General features: G+C 43.1%; 1 protein-coding gene across 1 annotated transcript; it reads right to left on the reverse strand.

Moving 5' to 3' along the window:
• Nucleotides 1–2,314: 2,314 nt before the first annotated feature.
• Nucleotides 2,315–11,190, reverse strand: APOBEC4 (apolipoprotein B mRNA editing enzyme catalytic polypeptide like 4). Its single transcript, XM_088060487.1, is given in 4 exon segments — nt 2,315–2,790; nt 2,793–3,210; nt 10,632–10,784; nt 11,137–11,190. Coding segments are annotated over 4 exon segments (1,101 nt in total).
• Nucleotides 11,191–26,781: the final 15,591 nt, after the last annotated feature.

A 26,781-nucleotide genomic window follows, 5' to 3' on the forward strand; every position in this document is an offset into this window, starting at 1 on the left:
TGGAGTAAATGGCTGATACTAGAATTGAACTCACAACCTTGATGTTAGTCACCATGCTCTGACTGACTTTGAAGCCATTCCTGCTTGTCCTGTCATTCCAGGCCCTCGTAAATAGTGTGTCCTCGTGATTCCCGTCAGCTCCATTAGCTACTGTAAGGCCACAATGAGGTCACCCCAAAGCTTCTCTTGGCTGCACAATCCCAACTCTCACAGCCTTTCGTCCCACCAGAGCTGCTCTATCCCTCTGATCATCCTGATGCCTCCTCTGGACTCTCCCGCAGCTCCACATCCTTCCTGTGCTGGGCCCCAAGGCTGGGGCAGCTCTGCAGGTGGGGTGTGTAATAAATGGAATTGATTCGTGCCAACTAAATTGTAACTGTTATTAAAGTTATTATTAGAAACTATCAAGAATCAGTGTTACAAAGCAGATGTACCCCTTTACAGATGTTACATGTCAAAATTAAAGTACAGAATGTGGTTTAAAAGATAAGTGGTGTCTCAAGACCAAAACAGCCTTGAGATAGACAAAATTAGAACGACTTTAGGCATTGAGCCTAAAAATCAATAAATATAAGACTAATTAATGGACTAACATAACACAACGCTTAGTACGCATGCGCAAACCTATGAGGTTATCCAAAGAACAAAGAAAAAGAAAAGCCTTCGCCAAAAGACCACCAAAAGAAGACTAAAAGCCCCCTAACAACACGTGAAGCATGTGCCATTAAAAAAATAACGTAAAGTCAGAAAAATCAGAAATAAAAAAAACAACTTACAAAAAACCATTAATAAATATGTATAAACATACAGTATATAAGTTTAGCTTAAAGTATCTTGTTTTGTATGTGAAGCGAGGTGAAAATCCCCCCCATACCCCAGTCGGTTTTGCTTATGCCTTAACCATCCTTAACCATTAGCCAACTATTTTCACATATATAGAAAGAGATATATACCTGAATATATTTACTAAATTGTACTTTTTTACTAAATTGTATTCTTTTACTAAATTATATTCCTTTTATATTATATTGCTATTTACTATTCCTTTTTCTATCAAATTTATCCAATTTATTAAAATATACTATCAATTAATTTGACTTAGTTGTCTAAAATTTAAAAGTCATTTTTAACAGGTGTCACCTGAGCACAGGGGCAGAGGGGCAGAATCCTCCCTTCCCTGCTGCCCAAGCTGGGGGCTCAGCCCAGGGCATGAGGGGTTCTGGCATGGGGCAGGTCCAGCTCTCATCCACCAGCACCCTCAAGTCCTTCACCCAGGGTTGCTCCGTCTGCTCACCCTCAGCCAGGATTGACCCCAGGGGTTCTCCCAACCCAGGTGCAGCACCAGGACTTAGTCTTGTTAAATTTCATGAGATTCCCCTGAGCCACTTCCCGAGCTTGTCTGCGTCCCTCTGTCCTTCCCCAGGACAGCACCAGGCTGGACAGGACCCTGTGTGGGATAGAAGTGAAGTCAGAGCTGCCCTGGTCAGACAGTGTGTCCTGCGAGGCTGCACAGGGAGCCCCTACTCCAACAGCACCTAGTGACCTTGAGAGTTAAAAAATAGCCACAGCCTGATCATTATTATTTTTTTAAGTTACACTTGGCCTGTGTAGAAAATAATTATCCTATTATTAATTAGGAAATGGCACAGCTTTGTGAGGTTCCTTTTAATAGAAAACAGCAGCCCCAGGAAAAAAAACAAACCACACACACATATATACAAATATGTAAACACCATATATAAACACACCACCACCGCTGCCCTTATTAAGAAGAAAACAGCTGGTGGGAAAATTTATTCCTGTATCAGTCCTACCTGCAGGACCACACACCTTCTTGACAGAGAAGGAATTTAGGATATGTCACATGTTCCACCAAAGCTGCCTCAGCTCGGGAAGCTGCAATCCAGCTGTAACCGTGGTTGTGGGTTGGGGACTGCTGGAATTTTTCTGCTGGAAATTGGCTTAAGGGCAACAAAGTAATTTCAGGAGGTAAATAGACTGTCAGTCTCAGAATGATTTGGATTGAAAGGGACCTTAAACGTCATGTAGTTCCAACTGCCTTCTGTGGGCAGGGAGTACTGAGGTTCAGGGTTTACTACTCTGGCTTTTAAGGTAGAGAATTAAAACAAAAATATGTTCATAATCCATTATTTGAGACCCCCAGTTATTCCATTGGTTAAATTTGGCAGGAGGGGACTTCATTGGGGTTTTTTTGCCATCTGTGATCTCAGTTTCACACCAAAAAGCAGATGGATCTGTGCCATCCTCAGCGCAGGTCTGTGCCTCATTCTTCAGAATGAGGACTTCTACTGAATTAGTCCTTTGGCATTTTTAAATGCCTTATCTTTCTGAGTCTGGGATACAGCTGTTCCCTCTCAAAGGGCAGAAATGCACCTGGGAATAGCCCTCCTTGGCTTGAAGACATCAGAGGAAGGAGACTGCCTTCCATGGCTTGAAAAGGCTCTTGGGAGGCTGGTCTGAGAGAGGAAAAAGCCTTTAGATTCTGCTGTCCAACTGAGTTCCCTTGCATTCTCTGGGGAAAGGCCATTCTAAAGTATGTTTTAATTCCTGTTAGGTTAATTTGATGTCAGTTTTGTGTACCTGCTGGCGAGCTGGGTGATGAGGGGTTGCCCCTATGATGCCACACAAAAAAAAAGTGGCAGAGCATGTATGGCCATGCCCCTTCTGGCAGCTTCTGCAGGATCACCCAGGGCCAGAGGGTGCAGAGGTTGCTCAGGGTCCCAGGCGGACTGTCCCTGCAGAGATAGGGCTAAGAGAAGTAGAGGTGAGGTACCTCAGCAGGAAGCTGAACATTTTCCTCATGCAGCAGAGTTAACGCTCGTTGCAGGATGAGAAATTGGAGTAGAAGGTGATGCAGCTGGTGCTTGCACAGGTGGCTGTGGCTTCACCCAGGTAAGCACCCGCCTTGAACAGCACAGCCTCGGGGTGCTTGCCTTGGGTACTGCAGTTTGTGATGTGGCCTTTTTGAAGGACTTTGCTCAAGAAGCTCCTCAGCTCATAGAAGAGGTTTTGGAGAGTCTCTGGGGGTCTGTGTGGGAAGCCAAAGACCCTGTGGAATTACTTATATGGGACTCTGGCTTCTTCCCCCATCCATATGTGGTAGGCACACACATGGGTCTGCCTCAGCCCTCTGCAAGTCTTTACCACAGTGCCCTGGTGTGTCAGTAATTCTTGGAAAACTTTTCTCTCCTGTACTCATATTGTATTAAAAAAATTCCCAGTTTAGGTGCTATAGAGCTGACAGTCCTAAATGAAAAAGAAAAGTAATATTTTAATTCAAACCTTCATTTCGTTTTGCACTACATAAATAATAGTGAACAGTCTCTTCAAAAAGCTACTGAAACTTGCAGCAGCATATGGAAAATTGGTTGAAGACAAAGAGAACAAAACTCTTGGAGCCTGGGGGCATTATTCACAAATCAGCCTTTTTGCCAAAAAAAATGAGTAAAAATTTCTCTTTTACCCTAGAGAGGAGAAACTGCACAATAGAAACAGCCACACTTTCCAGGATTGTTACAGGTGATCGATGATTCAATCTGTCAAAAAAACATGCAAACACCATAAAAAAAAGAACTTAAAAAGGTGTAATTACCATGTCAGCAGATCCAGCTCAGGGTAATAGCAAATATTTACCTGATTTCCTTAAGCGGCTTTTTAAGTTACCACTTTAGGGCTCTTGTTGCCGCTGGCACTGAATAGATCACACAGACACAGCTCGAGGTTTGGTGAAAGGAAAGAGAAAGTTTATTTTTCCTCCCAGGATTTATAGGTTTCTGACCATGGCCAGGGATTGGGCGGTCAGGATAACACTTTCCCACTCCACTGGCCATGAGAGATGTCCATCACAAGATGTGTAACAGAAGGAATGTATACCTATCTCTATGTTTACAGTTACTGTCCTGGGAAAGTCTTAGAAAACTATGTCAGCAAGCTCAGAAGCTGAGTTTTCAGGGCGACAGGCTCTTGCAATTTTTCTTTGCAAATTCTGTAGTGCAGAAGAAGGTTCCTCCCTGGTTTGGGCAGTTCAGTGCAGAAGAATCTTTCCCAGTGCAGGGGTTTGGCCCCAACTGAGATGGTGGCAGCAGGCAGGTTCTTTTAGGTGTTTCCAGGTGCCAGTTGCTGGGAAACAGGAACACAAACAGAATTTGCCTTTGCAGGGCCGGGCAACTGTGGGAGCTGAGCTGCTGTTCTGTGCCTGTCAATATTTTGTTTAATTTCTCAATTGATACCATTGCCCTTTTTTATTAGTGAAGTTTTGCTACAATATTGTTATAGCTGAAATCTGGGTGTTCTAAGGAACATCCAACAGAGTTTCTTTACAAATTATTTGTGTGTTTATCTGCCTGGTGTGCCAGCTGGACAGAAAACTCCTGTTATATTTCTGCATCAAGGTTTTCCCTTTCTTAGGAAGTTTGTGTCCCCCTCCCTGAGGCTGTAATTCCAGGAAACAGTGGGCCATTCTGCGAGTAAGCTAAATCATGCTTTGTACCATGGTGCCAGAGGAGGGCAAACATAAATTTTGTGTGGATGAACAGCTTTTTGCTCAAGCATGAAATTATTTGTCTTTGCTGCTCTCATTGCCCCTCATCATTCCTAGATTGTGTTTAATTCTGTTGCTGCTCCACTGTCATCTGCATATTTTATCACAGCTCACTTCTGCATTCCACCATGTTTTGTGCTCTGTCAGTATATTTTTTTTTTCCTTAAATTCATCATTTGGTTAACTTCCTTTGCTTTCCACTCCTGACTCTATACTAACTTCTGTATATTGTCCTCATATATGTTCATATATATATTTGCTCTATTTCCTTCCTGATCCAGGCCATTGTGCTATTCTCATTCAGATTACTCCTGAAGACTGGCTTCCTGACATCAGGAATGTTCCATTTGGCATTTCTGGTGTTTCTGTTCATTTTGGATGGTCAGTTGTGCTCTATTCTGTGCAGTGCAATGTCACCCTGGCATTGAGTGCAGTGCCTTGGGAAATAGAAAATGCTTCTTCTCCCTGGCATAAAGGAGGGCAGGTCTGGAGAAACGAGTGTTTTTCGTTGGAGAGGGATGTCAGGAGAGGGCGTCACCCCCTCACCAGTTCTCGTGTAGGCTCTTAGTGCTGAAGACAATTGAAAAAGCTGCAAATCTGGGATAACGTTCCGATTCCCTGTCCCTGCTGGTGTTCCTGCAGAGTTGGGATGGCCACATGATGGCAATGTCGCACCTCAGGGATGTGCGTCGTTTTCTGCTGGATGGAGCAGATTGCTCTCGAATTCAGTTTAAGTGCCTCTAGAGGCTCTCCACCAGAGACACTGAAAATTTTACATCTCCCTCTGAAACTTGCCTCTCTTTCTTTGGTTGGTGCTTTGCCCTGATCAAAACCCTTCAAATTTTCAATCTCCTTAATCAACAGTGTCACATCCTTACAAGGATGGAAGTCAAATCCCAAACTACCCCATTGGATGGATTAACTGGAAGAGTTTTCCCACAACCAAAGTGCATTTCTGGATGTGCAGCATCAGCCTTTGGCTCCTTTGTCAGTGCTGTCCCTCTTCATGAGCCACCATTCTGATACAGGAGATAGTGTCTCATGGATCCCTAGGAAGTGAAAGCAAGGGTTAACAGATCCATGTTTCTCTCTATCATCTCTGTCTCTATCAATCTCTATCTCTCTCTCTATCTCTCTGTATCTCTCTCTGTATCTCTCTCTGTATCTGTATCTGTATCTGTATCTGTATCTGTATCTGTATCTGTATCTGTATCTCTCTCTCTCTATCTCTATCTTATCATATCTAATTATGACTTTAAGAAATTAATTCACTTTTTGCTAAAATGTCTCTCTGGGGCAGAGGGCAGGAGATACTGATTAGTGCCCCACAACAGGGTACAAATGTTCACAGGAGGAAGTGGAGAGGAATGCTTTATCCAGCGAAAACCACAAGGAAACAGGAGGTGAGCCAGGGTCCAAGCCATATATTCTGCTCCTAGGGAAAAATATCCTAATGATCAGGGCTGGGATTTTCTTTTTCTTTATCCAAATATTAGATAAACTCTCGTATCTCTCCAGGCTATAAAGCATGCAGAAATTGTGATCTATCCCAACATGGTCAGCTTGAACATGATTTTACTGATTTAAATGTGTGATTTTGGGACTTCTGAAGATTTGCTTTAGGAAGCAAAACTGTGTGCATTAATTAGACAGAAGCTCATGCATCATTATATGGAATCAGGATGTTTTATTCCCCAAACTAAACCACAACCAACATACTTCCATAGGCTGATATAATTGTTGCTGTTGTATGGGGGAGGTGCTCTGGAGCCTCCCCCAAAATGCTGCACACTGGACAAGGATGGTTCTTCTCTTCTGTGCCTCTGAAATGTAAGTGTTGAAATTCTGTTGCATTTCTTAGTACAGTCTGGTGCAAAATAGTCTTTGCTGGAAGCATTTTACACGTTTTCATTCAGTAGGGAGTATATCTGAGTTCAAACTCCAGGGTAGTCACATGGTCCCATAATGAGCTGGAGACTTGACATTCCTGTGCAGCCCTAAAATTTTAAAAATAAGAAACAAAGGATATGAGGGAAGAAGCAAGATCTGTCCACAGCTGCTCATGACCATATCTAGACAATTTGAACCCGTGCTGTGGTGGTGTAACCTGCCTCCACACTGCCTGGTCTCCAGCTCATTGAACACAAGATGATAAGGGACATCTCGTGCTACAGGAGTGCTGCTCCTGGCTCCAGAGCAGGGGGGCCCTGCTGCTCTGCACTCTGCCAAGGGGCCATAAAGATTAGCCAGGTTTTAGGTCCTGAGCTGGGAATGTTTCCTGCTTGAACTCCTGTGAAAGTCAGACCTTCACAAAATCGTTCCACCAAATCTGCCTCATGTGGCTTGTTTAGCCTCAAAGTGATTGGAATTATCACCTCACTTCCAGAGATTTTTCCAGGGCTTCATTATCTTGATTGTTTCCCTTTCTCTATGCCTAAAAATAAGTATTTTTCCCTTTTCTGTCTATTAAGAATAGACTTGAAACCCACAGACCAGAAAGCAGTTTGTAAGGGGAATGACAAATAAGGACATTTACATGCCATAGACAGGGTAACCAGGTTAAATTAAATTAGGACAGCAAAAATCATAAGGAAAAATTACAGAAATAACCCAGGATTTTGATTATTTAAAAGAAAAACAAACCCATTCTATTGAGTATGGTCACACCAGAGATTACAGGTGGAGAAATTCTTACATACTAATTACAAAGTGTTATCAGGATGCTTTGTTTGTCAAACAGTTGGACAGATCTCCTCTTTCCCTAAGAAAGAGCCAGAGAACTTGCCGAGAGTCTGTGTTTACAGATCAAAAATATAGAGGAAGAAAATGAAAGTTCAGAGATGGAAGGAGAAGTGACCTTTCCTATATTGCGCATCTGTATTGCATAATATAATATACATATGTATTTCACACACACACACACACACACCATATATATATAAAATATTCTGCATCATCTTTTTTCCTGTGAGCCTTGTATATGTAGAATATTGCACTAAATGTTCAGTCCAAATCTGATCTCATTTTCACCTGTCTCCTTTTGGGCCCTTCTCTAGGAATGCGGCTAGAGGTTTCCGTGCTGGCAGAAAACCCACTGGAGTTGTGACTCTGTTCACAGAGTAAACCAGGAAAATCCTGATTACCAGTTCAGTAATTATACCTACCATCTCCTCCTTCCAGAGCAGCTCCCTGGTGACTCCTATCAAACTGGAAAATGCTGGCTGTATGTCAAGGAAAAAGAGAAGGCAGAGTCTGATGTTTGGAAACACCCAGAGCTGCTGGGGATGTTGTGAGCCTGGGCATCTAAACAACTCACATTTCTCTATCTGGATACCCCATTTTCTTTCACTATGCAGGGATGAGTGTTGGCTAAATAAAATTATCTAAGACCTGATATTTTCTAATAAAATAATTTTTTTTACAGTGTAGGAAGATCTGCTTTCAATTGCAATTGTTGGGCATTAGTTGATGAAAACAGCGTACTTGGGAAGCTGCCTGGAAGCCATATGATTTCAGGGTATTGCTATTTCCCTTTTTAAGAGGAAGGAAAGCCAACTTTTTTCTTTTATGTCATGGTTGAATACAGTGATGTATACATACAGAGGAGGGGAAATCACTCTAACTCCTGTAATATGTGTAGGGCAGCTCTATGTTTTGTCTATCTCATTTTCAGGCATTTGGAGACTCCCAGACCCACCAGAGTTATATAGCACCTGTGGTGGGCAAGTCCTGTCCAGGAGCTGAGGATCTGGCAGACCCTACTCCATGGCTGCTGCAGGTGTGATCCTTATTTACATCAATATGGAATTTGGATTTAAGCTGCTTCTGGCAGCTTTGCCTCTGAATGGAGTCAGACTGCACAGGTGAATGCAAGATTTATTTTTTTTTTCTATATGTATGTTTTACTTGCTGTGTGTTTGATTTAATGAATGTTTTTCTTCAGACAGTTTATTATATTTGGATGTTTTGGGGTCATTTTAACTTGCTGCTTATGTACCAAAAACCAGGCCAATGCTTTTCAGGTATTTCTCTGCTGCACACAGAGCAGCTCTGTTCCCCTTTACAAGTGAGTCTAAGTGATTATATCCCATTCCTACATCACTTCCATCCCTGGAATTGTCCAAAGCCAGGTTGGATGGGGCTTGGAGAAACCTGGAATAGGGGAAGATTGGTAGAATGAGATGATCTTTAATGTCCCTTGTGGACATGATTTTCTGAACCTGAAAGAGTTTCAGGCTCTCGGGCTGATTTGTGTTCCCAAGGGAAAGTCTTTTGGGAAACTTTTTCTCTCTCAAGGACTGTTGTGTAAATAAGGTTTTGGTTTCTCAAAATAATGACACAGATATTCTGAGAGTGTTTTTCTCTTGTCCCATCAATGGGATAAGGGAGGTGTTGTTCCTTGTACCAACCAGGTTAACCTGTATCGGAACACTTTATAAAAAGGGTTGAAAACCCCAAAATAAAGGCCTTTGCCTCCTGAAATAAACCTTGGCTGCTGTGTGTGCTAAGGACCGTCGCTCTCTACTTTGTGTCCATTAGTGACAGTCCCTTCCAACCCATTTCATGATTCTATAAAAGAACCACTGTTTTCTGGACAACAACATTCTATATTTCACTTGTCCCACTCTACATGACCTTTTGTATATAAACAATGTTAGTGAATCACAAAGTGAATTCTGCTCTAAAATATAAAAGTATTTTTACTTGGCCTGTGTAGATAATAATTATCCTATTATTAATTAGGAAATGGCACAGCTTTGTGACATTCCTCTTAATAGAAAACAGCAGCCCTGGAAAAAGAAATAGACACACACACATACATATACACGTATATTACACCCACCACTGTAGCATCGGGTGCAATGGTAAAGTGACGCTACCTTCCTGAAAGTGACTCCAAGGAGGAAAGCATCTGGGCAGGCTGCAATCACACTCACACTCACAAGCACACCACGGATAGATGATCAACAGTGGAGAGTTGGGAAGGGTTTTTGTATGGCGTTTCAGTGGGATTTATTACAGCCACACACTGAAGGGGTCCAGGAACACAGACAGGGAACAATGGAGGGTCCAGGGTTATATATGGGTTTGAGGGGGTGGATCTGCAGGTCAGGGTCCAATAGGAACAGGGTAAAATGGTGCATAGGTGGGGTCAGGGAGAACCAATGGGATAACAGGGGCAGAGGATTGCAGCAAACTGGTGCCAATGGGGACACACAGGAGAACTTTCTAGAGAAGGTAAAAAAGGTGGGGGATGGCCAACTGGATACATATAACTGGCGTACAGTGAAATGGTGGTGCAAAGAACTATGGAAAAAGATTTTTTCCTTCTCTTATATGGGGGGAAACCTTCCTTTTATGCTTTGACTTCATGCATTAGAGGCCTCCTTCCACACCATTACTGCCCTTGGCTCCAGAGCCTCCACATACCACCACCGCTGCCCTTATTAAGAAGAAAACAGCTGGTGGGAAAATTTATTCCTGTATCAGTCCTACCTGCAGGACCACACACCTTCTTGACAGAGAAGGAATTTAGGATATGTCACATGTTCCACCAAAGCTGCCTCAGCTCGGGAAGCTGCAATCCAGCTGTAACCGTGGTTGTGGGTTGGGGACTGCTGGAATTTTTCTGCTGGAAATTGGCTTAAGGGCAACAAAGTAATTTCAGGAGGTAAATAGACTGTCAGAGAGTCTCAGAATGGTTTGGGTTGGAAGGGAGCTTTGTAGAGAATATTTTAGCAGAACAAGGACACGATATTTTAGTAAAAGCCTGTCTGCACAACAAAGCTTTCAATCCAGGTGACAATTCTAAGGACAGTGTCCTTGAAACTCTCCTGGAACAGCGAGAATCAAGAAAAACAATGGCATTGTGTACATGGAAAAGAATGTAAATATGTATTAACCAACAGTAGCTTGTTAAGCCCTGCAAACCCTGTAGGACCCTATAAAAGTGTGCAAAAGATAGAAATAAACGACGGTCACTATACCTCTATGAGGACTCAGTGAATAGTCTGAGCAGTTTTCCATTACCTGGCGCTCTGAACACGGACCCTTTGCAGGCAAAGGGTACCAGCTCGGCAGGTCCGCACGGCGGATAGACGTGGAAGCAGACCGGGGCCAGCAGAGCGGATTTGAACGGCAGATAGATGTGGAAGCGGATCGGAGCTGGGTTGGCAGGTTCGCATGGCGGGTAGACGTGGAAGCGGACCTCAGCTGGGGAAAGCTGGGGACGGAGGGGCCTGGGAAGAAGACTGAAGGCAGGTACGCTTCGGCACTCAGGGAGAAGGAGTCGGGACCCTTCCCCTGTCCAGGACTGCTAGCATGGAAATTGAATTTGCAGCAGCACAAAAACTGCTTCAAAGCATTATCATTAAATGAGGGGAAGCAGTCAAGGATAAGGACCTTGAAAAGCTCGTTGTATGGGCTAGAGAACACGTGCGCCTGCAGGTGCCGCCACTGCTTTTTTCAGTGGAAGAATGGAAAGATATAGGAGACCAGCTGTAAGAAAAATCTATTATGGGGAAAAGCAAAGACACTCTATCATTCAGTCCGATCTGGGGAGTTGTAATAAATACCTTAAGAGACATGAAAGTGGAGTCTACGGTCGCTGCCGCTGCCTTGCAAGCCATGACTCGGTCCAAGAAGGACGTGTCGCAGCTACCTCCTGCCACGTCAATCAGCCCTCTGGATGCTTTCTTTGGAGTTAGGCATGTTCGGCCTGTGATAAATGTAACCTTGGATAAAAAAATTCGTGAAAGAATAAATAAGTATATAACTAGATTTGTAACAATGTAAAAAGTATATATATATAAGAATTTCCCCAAACCCAGCAGTAACTACCCATTCAGGCGGTAACGACCCTAGGCAACGTTCATCAGCCTGAAAGAAAAAGCAGGACACGAACAATTAAGCCAAACAAAGAAAGGAGCCAGGCCGAGATGGCCATCGACTCCACACCGCACCTGGGCACCCCTTCCTGCAAACCCCGACTGAAGATGCAATCAGGCCGGACAATAAGTGGAAGCCCAGCCGAGATATCTGTCGACTCCACACCGGACTTGGATACTGTGATAAATGTAACCTTGGATAAAAATTCGTGAAAGAATAAATAAGTATATAACTAGATTTGTAACAATGTAAAAAGTATATAAAATATAGTGTGGCCGAAGAATTTCCCCAAACCCAGCAGTAACTACCCATTCAGGCGGTAACGACCCTAGGCGACGTTCATCAGCCTGAAAGAAAAAGCAGGACACAAACGATTAAGCTAAACAAAGAAAGGAGCCAGGCCGAGATGGCCATCGACTCCACGCCGCACCTGGACACCCCTCCCTGCAAACCCCGACTGAAGATGCAAACAGGCCGGACAATAAGTGGAAGCCCAGCCAAGATATCTGTCGACTCCACACCGGACTTGGATACTTCACTCTGAGAGCCCAAACCGAAGATACAATCAAGAAGCACTCAGAACTTTTACATACGAGAGGACTCTGCCCAGTCGTCTATTGATTCAGTTCCACGGTTCCAGGAAATTCATTCAACCAACCATCTAAACTCTTTGTTGAACAGTAACTGCTCAGAGTTTTGGCCTCAGGACACAAAATCCCTATAAAAACCCCGGACAGTCTACCCTCCTTCGTGGATTTGGGAACACCTATACCTTTGGGTATAGACCCCTGTCCACCCAGCGCTGCGCTGTTTATTTTATTGTGGTTTTTCCTCGTTGTTTATTTTTATTATAAAAATTGTTTTATAATAAACTGTTCTTTTATTTAACCTAAATTTGCCTTTGCATTTATAACAGATTGGTGCCGTGACTCGGATCGGAGAAACTGCGGGGAATCTCACTGCCCAGGATGGGTACCCCCGCTGATTTTGGCGGCCTGGTGAGTTGAGAGCCCCCGTAGCTCGTTCCGACGTCCGAACCAAATTTAGGCTGAGATAAAAACCACAGTAAAAAAGAAAAGGATCTGGATCGGAGAGCTCGGGAAGGCACGGAGCCTTCGGGAAGCCGCGGCTTGTTTTGTTCGTAAAACGTCTATTGTTCACAAAGACACCCACGCAGGAAAATAGCTGTAAGTACTGCTGGTTGAGTGGGCGATCGGGCGAGTGTGTGAGACGTGATCTGATCACGAAGCGAGTGCGGACTTCAAGGCCGCATTTCCATCCTCCCGCGAGGGAATTGGCCGGCCGCGAAGGAAGCGACCCAGAGTGAAAGCTTTTTTTCTCGACACACACTTGTAAAAACCTGAGGCCAAAGGGTGTCTCAGGGGACTGATCGCAAGGAACTAAAAGGGGAAGGATATGTCCTGTCGAGCTTGGGAACTGGTAAACCCTTTTAGTTAACGGACCCAGGTAGAGGTCCGGAAGAGGATCAAAAGTACCGATTACAAGAGACCTCAGCTCAGTTCGCTGAAGGGTGAGTATCGGCAAAATTTTGATTCCTAGAGTAAGTACACAGCGCAGAAACTGATATCGACTCACGGAGAAGTCGAAGACAGGTAAGAAAATATATTTGCGAAGTATGGGGCAGAAAAAGAGTAAGCTTCAAAGAAGAAGCACAGGGAAAAATTCCTCTGATCAGGGGGAGGAATCACCAGACATCCCACTGGAAAGTCCCTTGGGGTGGATGCTAAAACACTGGGAAGATTGTCCCCAGAGGAAGGGGAAATCAAAGGCAAAATTGATACATTATTGTATGGAGGTTTGGGGAGGACAGGAGTTGAGAAGTCATCTCACTTGGCCAGTGTTAGGCACATTTGAAAAATGGACGTGTAATAAGTTATTCTCCTATCTGAAGAACAAGGTCCCCTCAGATCCTGAGGAGAGGGAATATGCTAAGCTCTGGGTAAACGTCAGAGTAGGGCTATTCCTAATAAAACAAAAAGAAAAACGTGAGTCGAGAGCTGAGTCCTGGGAACCCCTCGACCACTTACCACCCCCATATCATGGACCGGCTGGACCTTCCTCTGCAGATCAAGTGGTGCCTTCAGCACCCTTGGGCCCCCGAGACCAACCCACTGAGATACGTGTGTCTCAAGTGGGAGACTCGGGGCCGGCAGCAATGCCGGCAGCCCTTCCCCTTTCCCCGCCTGCAAACACCTTAGCCACAGCAGCCTCTTTGGAGGTTTCTCCTGCACAGGGCTGGGGATCACCCTATCCGTCCTTGCCGGTCCAGCCGCCACAACCGGGACCCTCCCATACAATGGAGGGGATCCCTCCCATCAGCCGGGTGGCGGCGGAGTTCCCACAATTGATAATGGGGAGGCAACCCACAATCACCAACTCCCCTCCCGCAAGTAGAACCCGTTTGAGAGCGAGAATGATGGATAATGAATGGGGAGAGATTGAAGAGGGGCACCGGTTGTTCCCTCTTAGGGAAGTACCGACGGCCCCGGGAGTGATCGGTTTTGTGAATGTACCCCTTAACTCTGGAGATGTAAGGGCATTTAAGAAAGAGATGGGGCAGTTGTTGGATGATCCTTTTGGTGTGGCTGAGAGGTTAGACGAATTTTTAGGGAGTAGTATTTATACCTTTGACGATCTTATGGCAATCCTGAGATCATTGTTTAATCAGGAGGAAAGAGAGATGATTAAACAAGCCGGTATCAGAGACTGGGACAGACGCAATCCACAGGGGACACCAGGTAACCAGAAATGGCCTAGCATAAGCCCGAGCTGGAATGCACAGACGGAGGAAGGCAGACGGAACATGATGGATTTAAGGAGCATAATTGTACAAGGTATAAGAGAAGCAGTCCCTAGGGGCCAGAATATTAGCAAAGTTTTTGGAGAGTGTCAAGGGAAAGAGGAACCACCCACTGAATGGATCGAGAGATTACGGCGAAGTTTACAGATTTACTCTGGGACTGACCCGAACTCTCCTGTGGGGGAGGTTCTGTTAAAAACACAATTCGTTGCTAAATCTTGGGAAGACATTAGGAGAAAATTAGAAAAGATCGAGGGGTGGCAAGATAAAAGCCTCCAGGAGCTCCTAAGGGAAGCTCAAAAAGTATACATGAGGAGAGAAGATGAGAAGCAGAAATTGCAAGCTAAGGTTTTAGTAACTGCAGTGAAAGAGGTCCAGAAACAAGAGCAGATGCAGGGTAAGTTTAAAACACTACCCGGAAAAAGTCGAGGTTCTCACCGGGCAGCCCCGTCCCCACGGAGAGAACCCCCTGAATGCTACTACTGTAAACAGGTAGGACACGTTCAGCGGAATTGTAAACAAAGAATAAAAGATGAGAAAATTTTTCAGGAAGATTAGGGGTGTCAGGGGCTCTTTAATTTGGGGACCGGAACATCCAAGGAGCCCTTGATAAAATTAAAAGTGGGACCCCAACGACAGGAGGTAAGTTTTCTTGTGGATACTGGGGCAGAGAGAAGTACCCTGCAGAAATTGCCATACGGATGTGTGGCTAGCAGAGAAAAAGTTTTTGTAATCAGTGCAAAGGGAGACCCCTTTGAAGTGCCTGTAATAAAAGATGTGGAAATAGAATCTGAAAATAAAATTTGCTTAGGGAATTTACTATTAGTGGAAGAAGCAGATTACAATTTGTTGGGAAGGGACATCATTGTCGCTTTAAGAATTAATATCATGATTAAAAATTCTGAATTGGTGGTGAAAATATTTAAGTTGACTCCTAAAGATGAGGAGAAAATAAACCCTGAAGTATGGCATTCAAAGGGAGAGGTAGGAAAGCTAGATATCAAACCTATCAAAATAGAAATCGAGAACTCTGAGGACCCTATAAGGGTTAAACAATATCCCATCCCGATGGAGGGGAGAAGGGGGTTGAAACAAATAATTGATGACCTCCTAAAAGGGGGTACTTTAGAACCTTGCATGTCTCAACACAACACCCCCATCCTGGCTGTAAAGAAGACGGATGGCAGTTTCCGATTGGTCCAGGACCTACGAGCGGTAAACGCTAGGACCCGGACTAGATTCCCGGTGGTGGCCAACCCCTATACTTTACTAAATAGACTCTCACCAGAAGATGTGTGGTATAGTGTGATTTGAAAGATGCTTTTTGGACTTGCCCTCTGGATGAAAGGAGTAGAGATTATTTTGCATTTCAGTGGGAGGACCCAGATACAAACCGTAAGCAACAGCTAAGGTGGACGGTCCTCCCCCAGGGGTTTGTGGAGTCTCCAAACCTTTTCGGACAAGCTTTAGAACAAATGTTAACCCAATTTGCTCTTGAGGACAGGACAAAGCTTTTGCAGTATGTAGATGACTTGCTAATAGCTGGACCTACTGAAGAGAGCGTGAAGAAAAGCATGATTGTCTTGTTAAACTTTCTAGGAAAGAAGGGTTTGAAAGTCTCAAAATCCAAGCTGCAATTCACAGAGCCTGAAATAAAATACCTCAGACATTGGCTATCTCAAGGGAAAAAAAAATTGGACCCAGAGAGGGTAGCAGGCATCCTTGCATTGCCTGCACCAAAAACAAAAAGGCAAATTAGACAAATTCTAGGGCTCTTGGGATATTGCAGGCAGTGGATTGAGGGTTTCAGTGAAAAAGTGAAGTTTTTGTATGAAAGATTAAACACTGACAGGCTGAAGTGGACTGAACAGGATGAGTCTAATTTCCAGAAATTGAAAACTGTTCTTATGACTGCCCCCGTACTAACTCTACCAGATACGAATAAAGAATTCCAGTTGTTTGTGGATGTGAGTGGACAAACAGCACAGGGAGTCCTGACTCAGGAATGGGCAGGCAAAAGGAAGCCTATAGGGTTTCTTTCAAAAATCTTAGATCCTGTTAGTCGGGGTTGGCCTACGTGTTTACAGGCAATTGTAGCAGTGGCTCTGTTAGTGGGAGAAGCGAAGAAAATAACTTTTGGGGCTCCCCTGGTAGTTTACACTCCCCACGACGTGAGAAACATATTGCAGCAAAAAGCAGAGAAGTGGCTGACTGATTCCAGGCTTCTAAAATATGAAGCCATCTTAATCAGCTCACCCGGTTTAGAATTGAAAACCACTGCACAAAAATCCTGCTCAGTTTCTATTCAGAAAAATTAGTACATGATTGTTCTGAGATCGTAGAGCTGCAGACCAGATAAGTTACATCAATGCAAACTGTGATTGTTTTCCATTTATACATTTTAAATGTGCTTATTGTAAACAAATTTGAGTAACCCACTGTTGGGGAGAGTACAAGCCTAAGGGATTGTGTACCGATTGTCTGACTAAAGAACAGGAGCTGACTAGCCGTTTCTTAATACTTGTCACCCGGGCGGGGTTTTTAGAACTTGACTCTCCTGAGTGGTACCTGCTTTTTCAAAAGGGGATTAGAGGTAAACTAGACTCCAAGGCAGAAACTTTAGAAATTGAGTGCCGAAAGACAGTCAAGGTACCGTGCAGGACAGACAAGATTAAGTCGTCTCGGTGGGCTGCTTTCAAGAGAAGGTACGCCATTAGGACTACAAGGGCCCCTGAAGAATATCCTTGCTGCCGAGAAGATGGTAATCCCCGCCGTATATTTCTATACGGGTGAAGGGCAAGGCAGAGGGATACACCGGTGGGGAATCCTGACTGTCCTGAGTCTAGCCGTGTGCTTGGCCGAGGGAATGATTCCCGAGGTACCTCCGGGGGAGCGTCTCCTGGGGAAGTGTGAGCAGTGTCGGACTGCCACAGATACCAGACGAATAATTAACTGTCCTCCGGAACGTTGTTTGTCTAACGGCACTCAGTATAATCTTTGTGAATTAAAGGGGGAGGTCTAGTGTTACCACTCAGGGGCAAGTTTTAAGGACGGGCAGTCTAAGACTCCTATGAGAAGAAAAACCAAAGCTACCCACTTCAGGTATAGGAGAGAAGTGGGAATGCTCCCTCCAATTCCAATCTGCAGCCAATGTAACAAAACTGTCTGGATAGGAGGAAAAAGACAATCCACCTTTTTAGCATATTATAAAGTCAACCCTTTATGTTACAATAAAGCAAACTTAAAAATGTGTACCATAAGGGGGAAAGTGTATTGAGAAAGTAAAAATTTAAAACATAAAGAGAAAGCCTCCTTTAGTAATGAACCGATAATTCTTGATTTGTTAAAAAATGATGATGACCGAGTATGTTTACAATTCGATCAAGTGTTCTGCTTCTCCAGAGATGAGGAAGGGATGGACCCTGAAAACAAAATAAAACAACTAACCCTAGAATTAAAGAGGCGAGAAGTGGAAATTCGGAAAAAGAGACTAGAACAAGAGAGGCTTAACTCTCTTAGTGAGCACTATGAGCAATTAGAGAGACAATACAGCAATTGGGGATTGCCAGCCCCCAACCAGAATCTTTTCATAGACCTAATGCAAGAAATAGCCACAGAATTAGGTCTATCTAACTGTTGGATCTGTGGCGGTTTAAAATCGGCTGAAAGGTGGCCTTGGAAGGGAGAGGGACTCACCCCAGAGCAACTCCTAAAATGGGAAGGCTCTAAAATGTCAAAAACAAAATGAAGACCAGAGGGATGGGTTATAGACCAAAGGATAATCGGTACCGTCTGCATTAGCAGAGAAGGAAAAGAATTCACTGATTTAGTAGGCTATACCCCGTGTGTAAGCACACTCACAGTGAATTCTGACAGTAAATCAAAAACTTGGCAACCTGAACCACCCGCGGGCTATTGGAGTCGCACCCGGGGTAATCACTGCGAATGGGTTGAAATAATTGAACTATGTTGGTACAAAAGCTCTGGGGCCAATCCCTTCCAAGCACTAGAAGGCCTGAAAGAATATTGAGATGATCCGGCAAGAACAAACAAAGGCTGGGAGCTCCCCTCTTTGAAACATTAAATAAACAAAAGAAAGAATTAAAACGGGAACTACCCATGGCAGGAAGCAGTTCAAAAATGGAACTCAATTCTGCAAGCCTCCTGGTGAGACCAAATATTTGGACAGGGAGCTTGGTGGAAAAGTTAGTGTTCTTTATATCTTGTTCAATTGCCGGAATCATCTTTCTCCCGTGTCTGATTCCTTGCTTCATCAGGTTGATTCATTCTGTTGTGCAAGGAATGCAAATTGCCACTCTTCCAATTGACCCAGAAAAAGCACCAGGGAAACCCACTCTTTTCTCTAAACTAATGAAGTTAGAGGAGAAAAGAGAGAACCAGAAGGCAGTTGAAGCCTTAAAGAAATTTGAAAATAAAAACAAACCTTCTCAAGAATACTGTGAGAATTCACTTACAGACTGGGAATAAGACAAATATAGTTAAAACTACTAGAAATGAATGAAATAACACGAATTTTAAATGTGATAAATTATTAGGCGGGGGACTGTGATAAATGTAACCTTGGATAAAAATTCGTGAAAAATAAATAAGTATATAACTAGATTTGTAACAATGTAAAAAGTATATAAAATATAGTGTGGCCGAAGAATTTCCCCAAACCCAGCAGTAACTACCCATTCAGGCGGTAACGACCCTAGGCGACGTTCATCAGCCTGAAAGAAAAAGCAGGACACAAACGATTAAGCTAAACAAAGAAAGGAGCCAGGCCGAGATGCCCATCGACTCCACACCGCACCTGGGCACCCCTTCCTGCAAACCCCGACTGAAGATGCAAACAGGCCGGACAATAAGTGGAAGCCCAGCCAAGATATCTGTCGACTCCACACCGGACTTGGATACTTCACTCTGAGAGCCCAAACCGAAGATACAATCAAGAAGCACTCAGAACTTTTACATACGAGAGGACTCTGCCCAGTCGTCTATTGATTCAGTTCCACGGTTCCAGGAAATTCATTCAACCAACCATCTAAACTCTTTGTTGAACAGTAACTGCTCAGAGTTTTGGCCTCAGGACACAAAATCCCTATAAAAACCCAGGACAGTCTACCCTCCTTCGTGGATTTGGGAACACCTATACCTTTGGGTATAGACCCCTGTCCACCCAGCGCTGCGCTGTTTATTTTATTGTGGTTTTTCCTCGTTGTTTATTTTTATTATAAAAATTGTTTTATAATAAACTGTTCTTTTATTTAACCTAAATTTGCCTTTGCATTTATAACAGGCCGGTAAAGGAGCTCACAGGAAAGCAATGTAGCTCGGTCTCAGAACTTTTAAAAACTCAGGAAAGTACCGGCGCGGGTGGTTCCACACCAGGGCAGCCCAGCCCGGAAATAACCCCACTAAATGTGGATGTAGAAATGTCTCCTGAAGGAGACCGCGTCAGCCCCAGCCAGGCGGAGCTCCGAATGTCAGCGGAAATAAGAACCCCAGAGTGCAAGCCGAAAATCTATAATTCGCTGCCATCTACTGTTCACTGGGGAAAGCCTCAAGACGTCCCTCTCCCCGCCAGACGATGACATGTCGGTGCATTCAGATGGGTGACCACCGGCAGGAGAAGAACCAATAAATTGTAACGATGCATTGAAAAAAGATCTATTAGAGTGTCAACAACAAATGGAAAAACTTGTGCAACAGCTGCAAGCTCATATTGAGCAGTCATTAAGTACAAGTGGAGCTCAGCGTCAAGAGAAAGCAGCTCCACAGCAAACGCTGAGACAGCAAGCAGAATCTGTTCAGCAACTACAGGATATGATACGTCCTGAACCATCTGCTCCACCTTTAGAGACACTGTTAACACCACAATCTTATTCAGGCTCTAACCCTACTACCCTAGAAGAAGAGAACAAGAAACAAAAATCAAGCCAAAGATGGACTGGCATCATTTGATATGCAATCCTTGAAGGGGAATGGCAAGCAGCAGGAGCAATAGCTTGTCCCATTTTATATGACCAGCAAAATCCACAATATGAACAGCATGACTGGAAAATCCTGCAGCAAGCCAAAAAGACAGTTACTGAACATGGCATGAAGTCTGAAGCTGCAAGTACTGCATTGGATTAGTTATTCACCTCTGATGTTAATAGTCCCACAGACAGCCAGAACTTAGCACGTTTACAAATAATCTTAAAGCAACAGTGGTTGCAACAGCCCAAAATAGTGCAACAACCAGTGGAAGGCCTTACAGTATATACTGATGCGGGAAATCAACAGAAAAATGCAGCCTGCACCTGGCAAGAAGGTTCGAGTTGGAAAAGCAATACCATAGATGAAGATGCACATGACTCACTGCAGATGACAACTTACAGCTGTCTCATGGGCATTGTCTTGTTGACAAGACAGAAAGCTGAACATTGTATCAGACTCATTATATGTGATAGGTGTGGTCCAACGTATCGAAGATGTTCTCATCAAGCCACCGAATAATAAGCGACTGTGTCAACTATTCTTGCAAATTAAGAGAGCTATTGAAGATATAGAAGAATCTTGTTGCATCATTCACATCCGCAGTCATCAAACTGAGCTAGGTCTTGGAGAACACAATGCAAGAGCTGATACGCTTGTCAGTCCTGCTGTTGCAGCACCAAGAGACTCTTTTGCAGCTGCAAGAGAGAGTCATGCTCTCTTTCACCAAGCCGCAAAAGCCTTAAAGAGACAATTTGATATCAGCTCAATAGATGCACACGACATTGTAAAATCCTGTCCACAATGTAGCCAATATGGAACCAGTCTAGGCTTAGGTGTTAGCCCTAGAGGTCTTTAAGCCTGTGAGATCAGGCAAATGGATGTAACACATGGGCCTGAATTTGGTCGCCTCAAATGTGTACATGTTACAGTAGATACCTTTTCAAAAATGATTTGGGCCACTGCACAAGTGGGAGAGCGAAGCATACATGTAATCTGACATTTAGTAGTTTGCTTTGCTGTGATGGTAGTGCCAAAAGAGCTGAAAACAGACAATGGGCCTTGGTTCTTGCAAAAATGGGGAGTTAAACACGTAACTGGGATTCCCCATGTGTCAACTGGATAAGCCATTTCAGAAAGAGCCCATAGAACCTTAAAAGAGTATTTAAGTAAACAAAAAACACCAGAACAATCAGACCCTGTCATTCAATTGCAACAAGTGCTATTTACTCTAAATTTCCTCACTTTAGTTGGAGATTTAGAGCAACCCCCTGTGGTAATTCATAATAGTCAGATAAAAATGCAAGCTACCCCAGAAATTAAATTATATTATAAGAATCCAAAAACAGGTATCTGGGAGGGACCAAACCCATTGCTGTTTAACGGGTGAGGATACAGTTGTGTTTCCACAGATGCTGGACTGCTATGGGTGCCTAGCCAATGGACAAAACCAGCCACGAAGGATGTGAAGAACAATCCGAACATCGATGTCCTCAGTCAGTCACTGATTGACTGCCAACTGACATCATAGGAGCAGCGGATGTTCCAAGACTGAATCAGATTAAATCATAGTCTGTTTGTGAGAAGAATTTTGTAGAAGATCTAAAGAGTACAGAAACTCCATCTGACTGTATATAAAAGCAAAATTGTAACTGTATTTTTTACCCTTTAGACAAATTGCTTTCATGCTTAGATTGCATGAATACCAGAGCACATGCGTTAAAAGTAGTTAGAGAATAGTTTAAGACAAAAAGTTTAGCTTGTGTGATAATTGTTATTTGCAAACTATTGATAGTTTTAGAGAAGATATTAGTACAAGGTATAATTTTTCCCCTCTTCAAGAGTTAAGGTGAGCACATTTGAAAGTCCATTTAAACTTGAATTATATTAACCTTAAAGAAAATTATTCAGCAAGTTACAAAAGCCTGATTGATTCTGAAAGTATGGTGTTGTTTGTGTGGAACAAACTACTCATAGTAATTGTGTTGTATGTAATCCTGACCAACTGTCGCCTAACTAACATCCAAAAGCGACAGAACATATGGGTCACTCTGGCACATTTAACAGGCCAAAAATCAATGTGTTTAAGCCTAGCCACACCTGGAGATCCTTTCTGCACCTGTCTCACAGGAGTTCCAGAATGGGATCCTCAAGCATTTAAAGGTTTAGTTAGCAATGAAACTCAACTGAATCAATTGGCAATGTTGCAGGAGTGTAATCGCACTGTTGGCTTCACGTCAAGACAACTTGAAGCTTGTTGGCAAGCCAAAATTATTGAAGTTCTCAGTGGTACCGTAGGGCTCCCAGAAGAATTGGACTTGTTAGGCTCCACCAGTACCTCAGGTGGATGAATAATGTTTGAGCCCCAACAAAAAGCCACTCCAACAAAGTGATGCAACACTGGGCTATGTTAACCCTATAGTTGATCTTATCACTAACACCAAAAGTAAAGCCTTTTATTCACAGTGTAATCTCACAGGACAATTACCAAGGTGATTACCTAATGCAATATTTTTAATCTGTGGAGATAGAGCATGGAATGGGATTCCTGCTAGCCCACATGAAGGACCCTGTTACTTTGGAAAACTTACTTTGTTCCATCCAAATTTACACCAATTGCTGAATATAGCTGGTAAAGTAAAAAACATCAAACAGTCAAAGTGAAGCCTGAATGAATTACAGTGTGATGATGTTAAAGATCCAGACTTTTGGGGTTGTGGTATAGTATGGCTGGCCTCCTTCTTTACCCTAGGAGCAGCTGCTGCTAAAGGCTTATCAACTCTAAAAAAGGCTAGCTTGTTGGACCACGAAAGAACTAAATTTGACATCAACCATGCTAAGTGAACTTTCAGCTGACGTAAGTAGTGTATGTCATGCTGTATTAAAAAATCGAGCTGCAATTGATTTCTTGCTCTTGGTACAAGGACATGGTTGTGAGGAGTATGAAGGTATGTGCTGTTTGAACCTTACTGACCATGCAGTTTCAATCCACAAACAAGTAAAACAGCTACAGAACGGGTTACATGCCCTGAAAGAAGATAGTGACCCCATTGGAGGTTGGTTAGCCAACTGGGGCATTACTGGATGGTTGAAGTCTCTTGTGCTAGAAAGGGGACAAATTTTGCTTATGGTATTAATAGGAATAGTTGTTTTAAGCTGTACGTTATCCTCTATCCGTAGAAGTCTAGAACAAATAGTGGAATTGTAGAGAATATTTTAGCAGAACAAGGACATGATATTTTAGTAAAAGGCTGTCTGCACAACCCAGCTTTCAATCCAGGCAACAATTCTAAGGACAGTGTCTTTGAAACTCTCCTGGAACAGCAAGAATAAAGAAAAACAATGACATTGTGTGCATGGAAAAGAATGTAAAACAATATGTATTAACCAATAGTAGCTCGTTAAGCCCTGCAAACCCTGTAGGACCCTATAAAAGTGTGGTAAAGATAGAAATAAACAATGTTCGCTATACCTCCATGAGGACTCAGTGAATAGTCTGAGCGGTTTTCCATTAGACCTTTAAGATCATGTAGTTCCAGCTGCCTGCCATGGGCAGGGAGTACTGAGGTTCAGGGTTTACTGTTCTGGTTTATGGCTGAAAGATGGGAGATTAAAACAAAAGTATATTCATAATCCATTATTTGAGAGCCACAATGGCCTTCTTGAGCTATGACTGTGTAGTTCCTCTCTCAGCTGTAATAGCACCTTTATTTACAATGAAAACATGATAAACTGGGAAAATTCCCTTCTGGTCTTCATTAAGCATTTTTGAAGACGCCCTTCTCCCCACTCTGCACTGTTGCTGGCCTGAATACATACATCAAAGGAGACTGTAAAAGAATTTGTCAAATAATTGAGCAGAAAAAGACAAAACAGTGATCTAGATAATGCAGCACAATAAGCAAAATAATGTCCTAAGAAGGGATTCCACAGTCCCTGGTGTCTCCCTCCCCTGGAGAATAATTAAGTTTTGCTGTGAATTCTCTTTTTTTAGCATATCTATTTATTATCTGTGTTTGATCTGGGTGGTGTATTCTGTTCTTGCATGAGCACAGAGACCAACAGGCATGAGCACAGGCAGAGGATTTGCTGCCATAGAATTGTTCTGGGAGAGGGTATGGATGCTAAATGCAAAAAGTAAGCAGGAAACGGAGCCTGTGTGAAACTGTCACACAGGCTTCTCAGTCTGGCCTGAGAAAGCATGAGAAAGAATCCAAAAGAATCCAAACAGTCCTTGGTAAAGGACAACAATCTGCAGGTGTTGTTTAGTCAAGGGGTGGTGTTCCACTTAACCAATGATAGTAGATGTGTTGCTTTAATGACCAATGAGAGTTGGTCTTGGACCTTCTCGAACATGCGTATAAAAGAAGATTAAGAGTAATAAACTTTGCTCTCTTAAACAATGCAGCCAAAGGAGTCAGTGTCATATTGCTTCGCTGTTCCTAGTATAGTGTGATAAGAGGGCTGCTCCTGGAACTAGTCATAACATAGATGTGGTACATATATTTTTTTCAGACTTTTGATTAAACATGAAGGTACAAGTTCATTAATGCCCTCTATGTTATATGCAGGGCATTCCATTAAGGTATTTTTATTTTAATCAATATTTAATGAGTTGAATATTCCTTTGGAATATTTTTTCCATCCTTCTTGTCTAAATACTGTTGGAGGAACTGCTTTCCTCATCCCTCAAATCACAGATTGAACCAGAAGAATCTGTCATTTGTACACTGAGTAGGCTGAGAGCTGGAAGCAATGTTACAGGGAAGGAAATCCATGGTGATTAAATAAAAGGAGGTGTGAGAGGAGGAAGGGGACCCATCCTGTTATGGAGATACAACTGATGAGAGTGTTGTGGTGACAGCCTCAGGAAAAGGCCAGACCTTCAAATTGGAGGTAAATTGCCTTGGAGGGACAACACTGTTCCCCTCTCTCATCCTTCCCCCTGTCACTAAACCTTCAGTAGCCAGGCTGTTGTAGGGATTAGTTAGTGTTATCTAGATCTGATTAGTGATGAGAGAAAAGTAAAAAGATCACCTTTTCTTAAAAGGAAAAAATGAGTAAAGCTGAAAAAGAGGGGAAAATGCAAGGCTGGAGTGTTATCCAGTATCACTGTCATAAAAACCCAAATATATATCTCTGTCTGAACCCAATTGCCTGACTTCCCTGGAGATTTAACTCTTGGGTCTTTTCCAGAACTCAGCTATGATCTCAGATTTTGGTATTTAATCATAAGGAAATTGCAAGTCATATATGGATTTTCAAATTAAAGCTCGAGGAGCAGTCTGATTGAGAATAGGAGGATTTAAAGACTGTAATCCTTAAACTTTGGCTTTCCATGCACTTGTAAACAGATATCATGTTTCTCAGGAAAAAAACTTAATGTCCATCAGAATAATCTTGAAGGCTTGGGAGATCTGGTGATAGCTGCATTATTAGAATTGCTTGTGGAAAGGAATTTGAGTAAATCTCTTGGTGTTAAGATTAAACTGGATAATATCTTTAGGTGTCTGCATGGCAGTTGCTGGGATTGCAGTCACAGAATTATCCACAACCATCCACTGGCTTTTCAAGGCCTCTGGTGGTTCAAGTTGTTACTGAGTCCTGTGTTACTGTGAGAGCACTGGAAATAACATCTTACCAGAGACCTTGTGCACTTCTTTGTCAGTGATTCTCTGTTGGTTTTAGCCTCTCTTTTTGTAAGGTTTGTTCTGAGGCTGCCAGCTGCTTTCCTCGTGCTGGCATTCTGAGCTGAACAGGAATTGCTGAGCAAAGAACATCATTTCCCCAGAGAGGTTTGCTGGGGTAGCACAAAGGCAGTCTGGTTTTTGTTTTTTAATTAGAAATTACTGCCAAATACTGTCATCAAGGGTTGGGGGAGAAAGGGAGAGAGGGAAAGAAATATATGAAGTCTAGAGTCCACTTGGAAGAGCAAGAAGCCTGCCAAGGAGTGTAAGAACAGAACTCTTGCTTCTTAATTTATAACATCTTATCCCGAAAAGAGGGCTGGGATTATTTTTCTTTATTCCTTCCCTCTTCCATAGATTTTGGTTCTGACTTATTTCTCCAGCAGAATTGGAGGGCTTATGCAATTTTGCACTTGGATTTGGACTAACCAGTGGGACAAAAATAAGCAGAATTCCTTTTCTTAAGTGGGTGCCAAATTCTCAAGTGACACATCACGCCACATTGTGGTGATGAATGCACGGCTGGCTGCTTGCGTGGCTGGAGCTTAAATTCTCAATTTTTTCTTAGAAGAAAGATAATAAGTTTGTGGCTTCTTTGCTTTCATTTTTCTTTGCAAAGGAAGGGTTTAGAAAACAATCCATTAAGAATAATTGACATGTATTTGGGGGAAGAAGAAGATATGGAGCCATTTCACTTTCTGTTGCAGGTTTAATCCAGGATAAATCTGTAATAACTGAAACATACTGGGACCTGATGCTGCCTGGTGCTGGATGGGGAATGCATTGGGTGGTTTATTCCATTCCTCAGTGCACTGGTGACCACTTTATTTGTACTTTTGTAT

Source organism: Pseudopodoces humilis, chromosome 10 (genome assembly GCF_049639895.1).
Source record: "Pseudopodoces humilis isolate 2021_Gansu_Grassland_sample_001 chromosome 10, ASM4963989v1, whole genome shotgun sequence".
Taxonomy (NCBI): Eukaryota; Metazoa; Chordata; class Aves; order Passeriformes; family Paridae; genus Pseudopodoces; species Pseudopodoces humilis.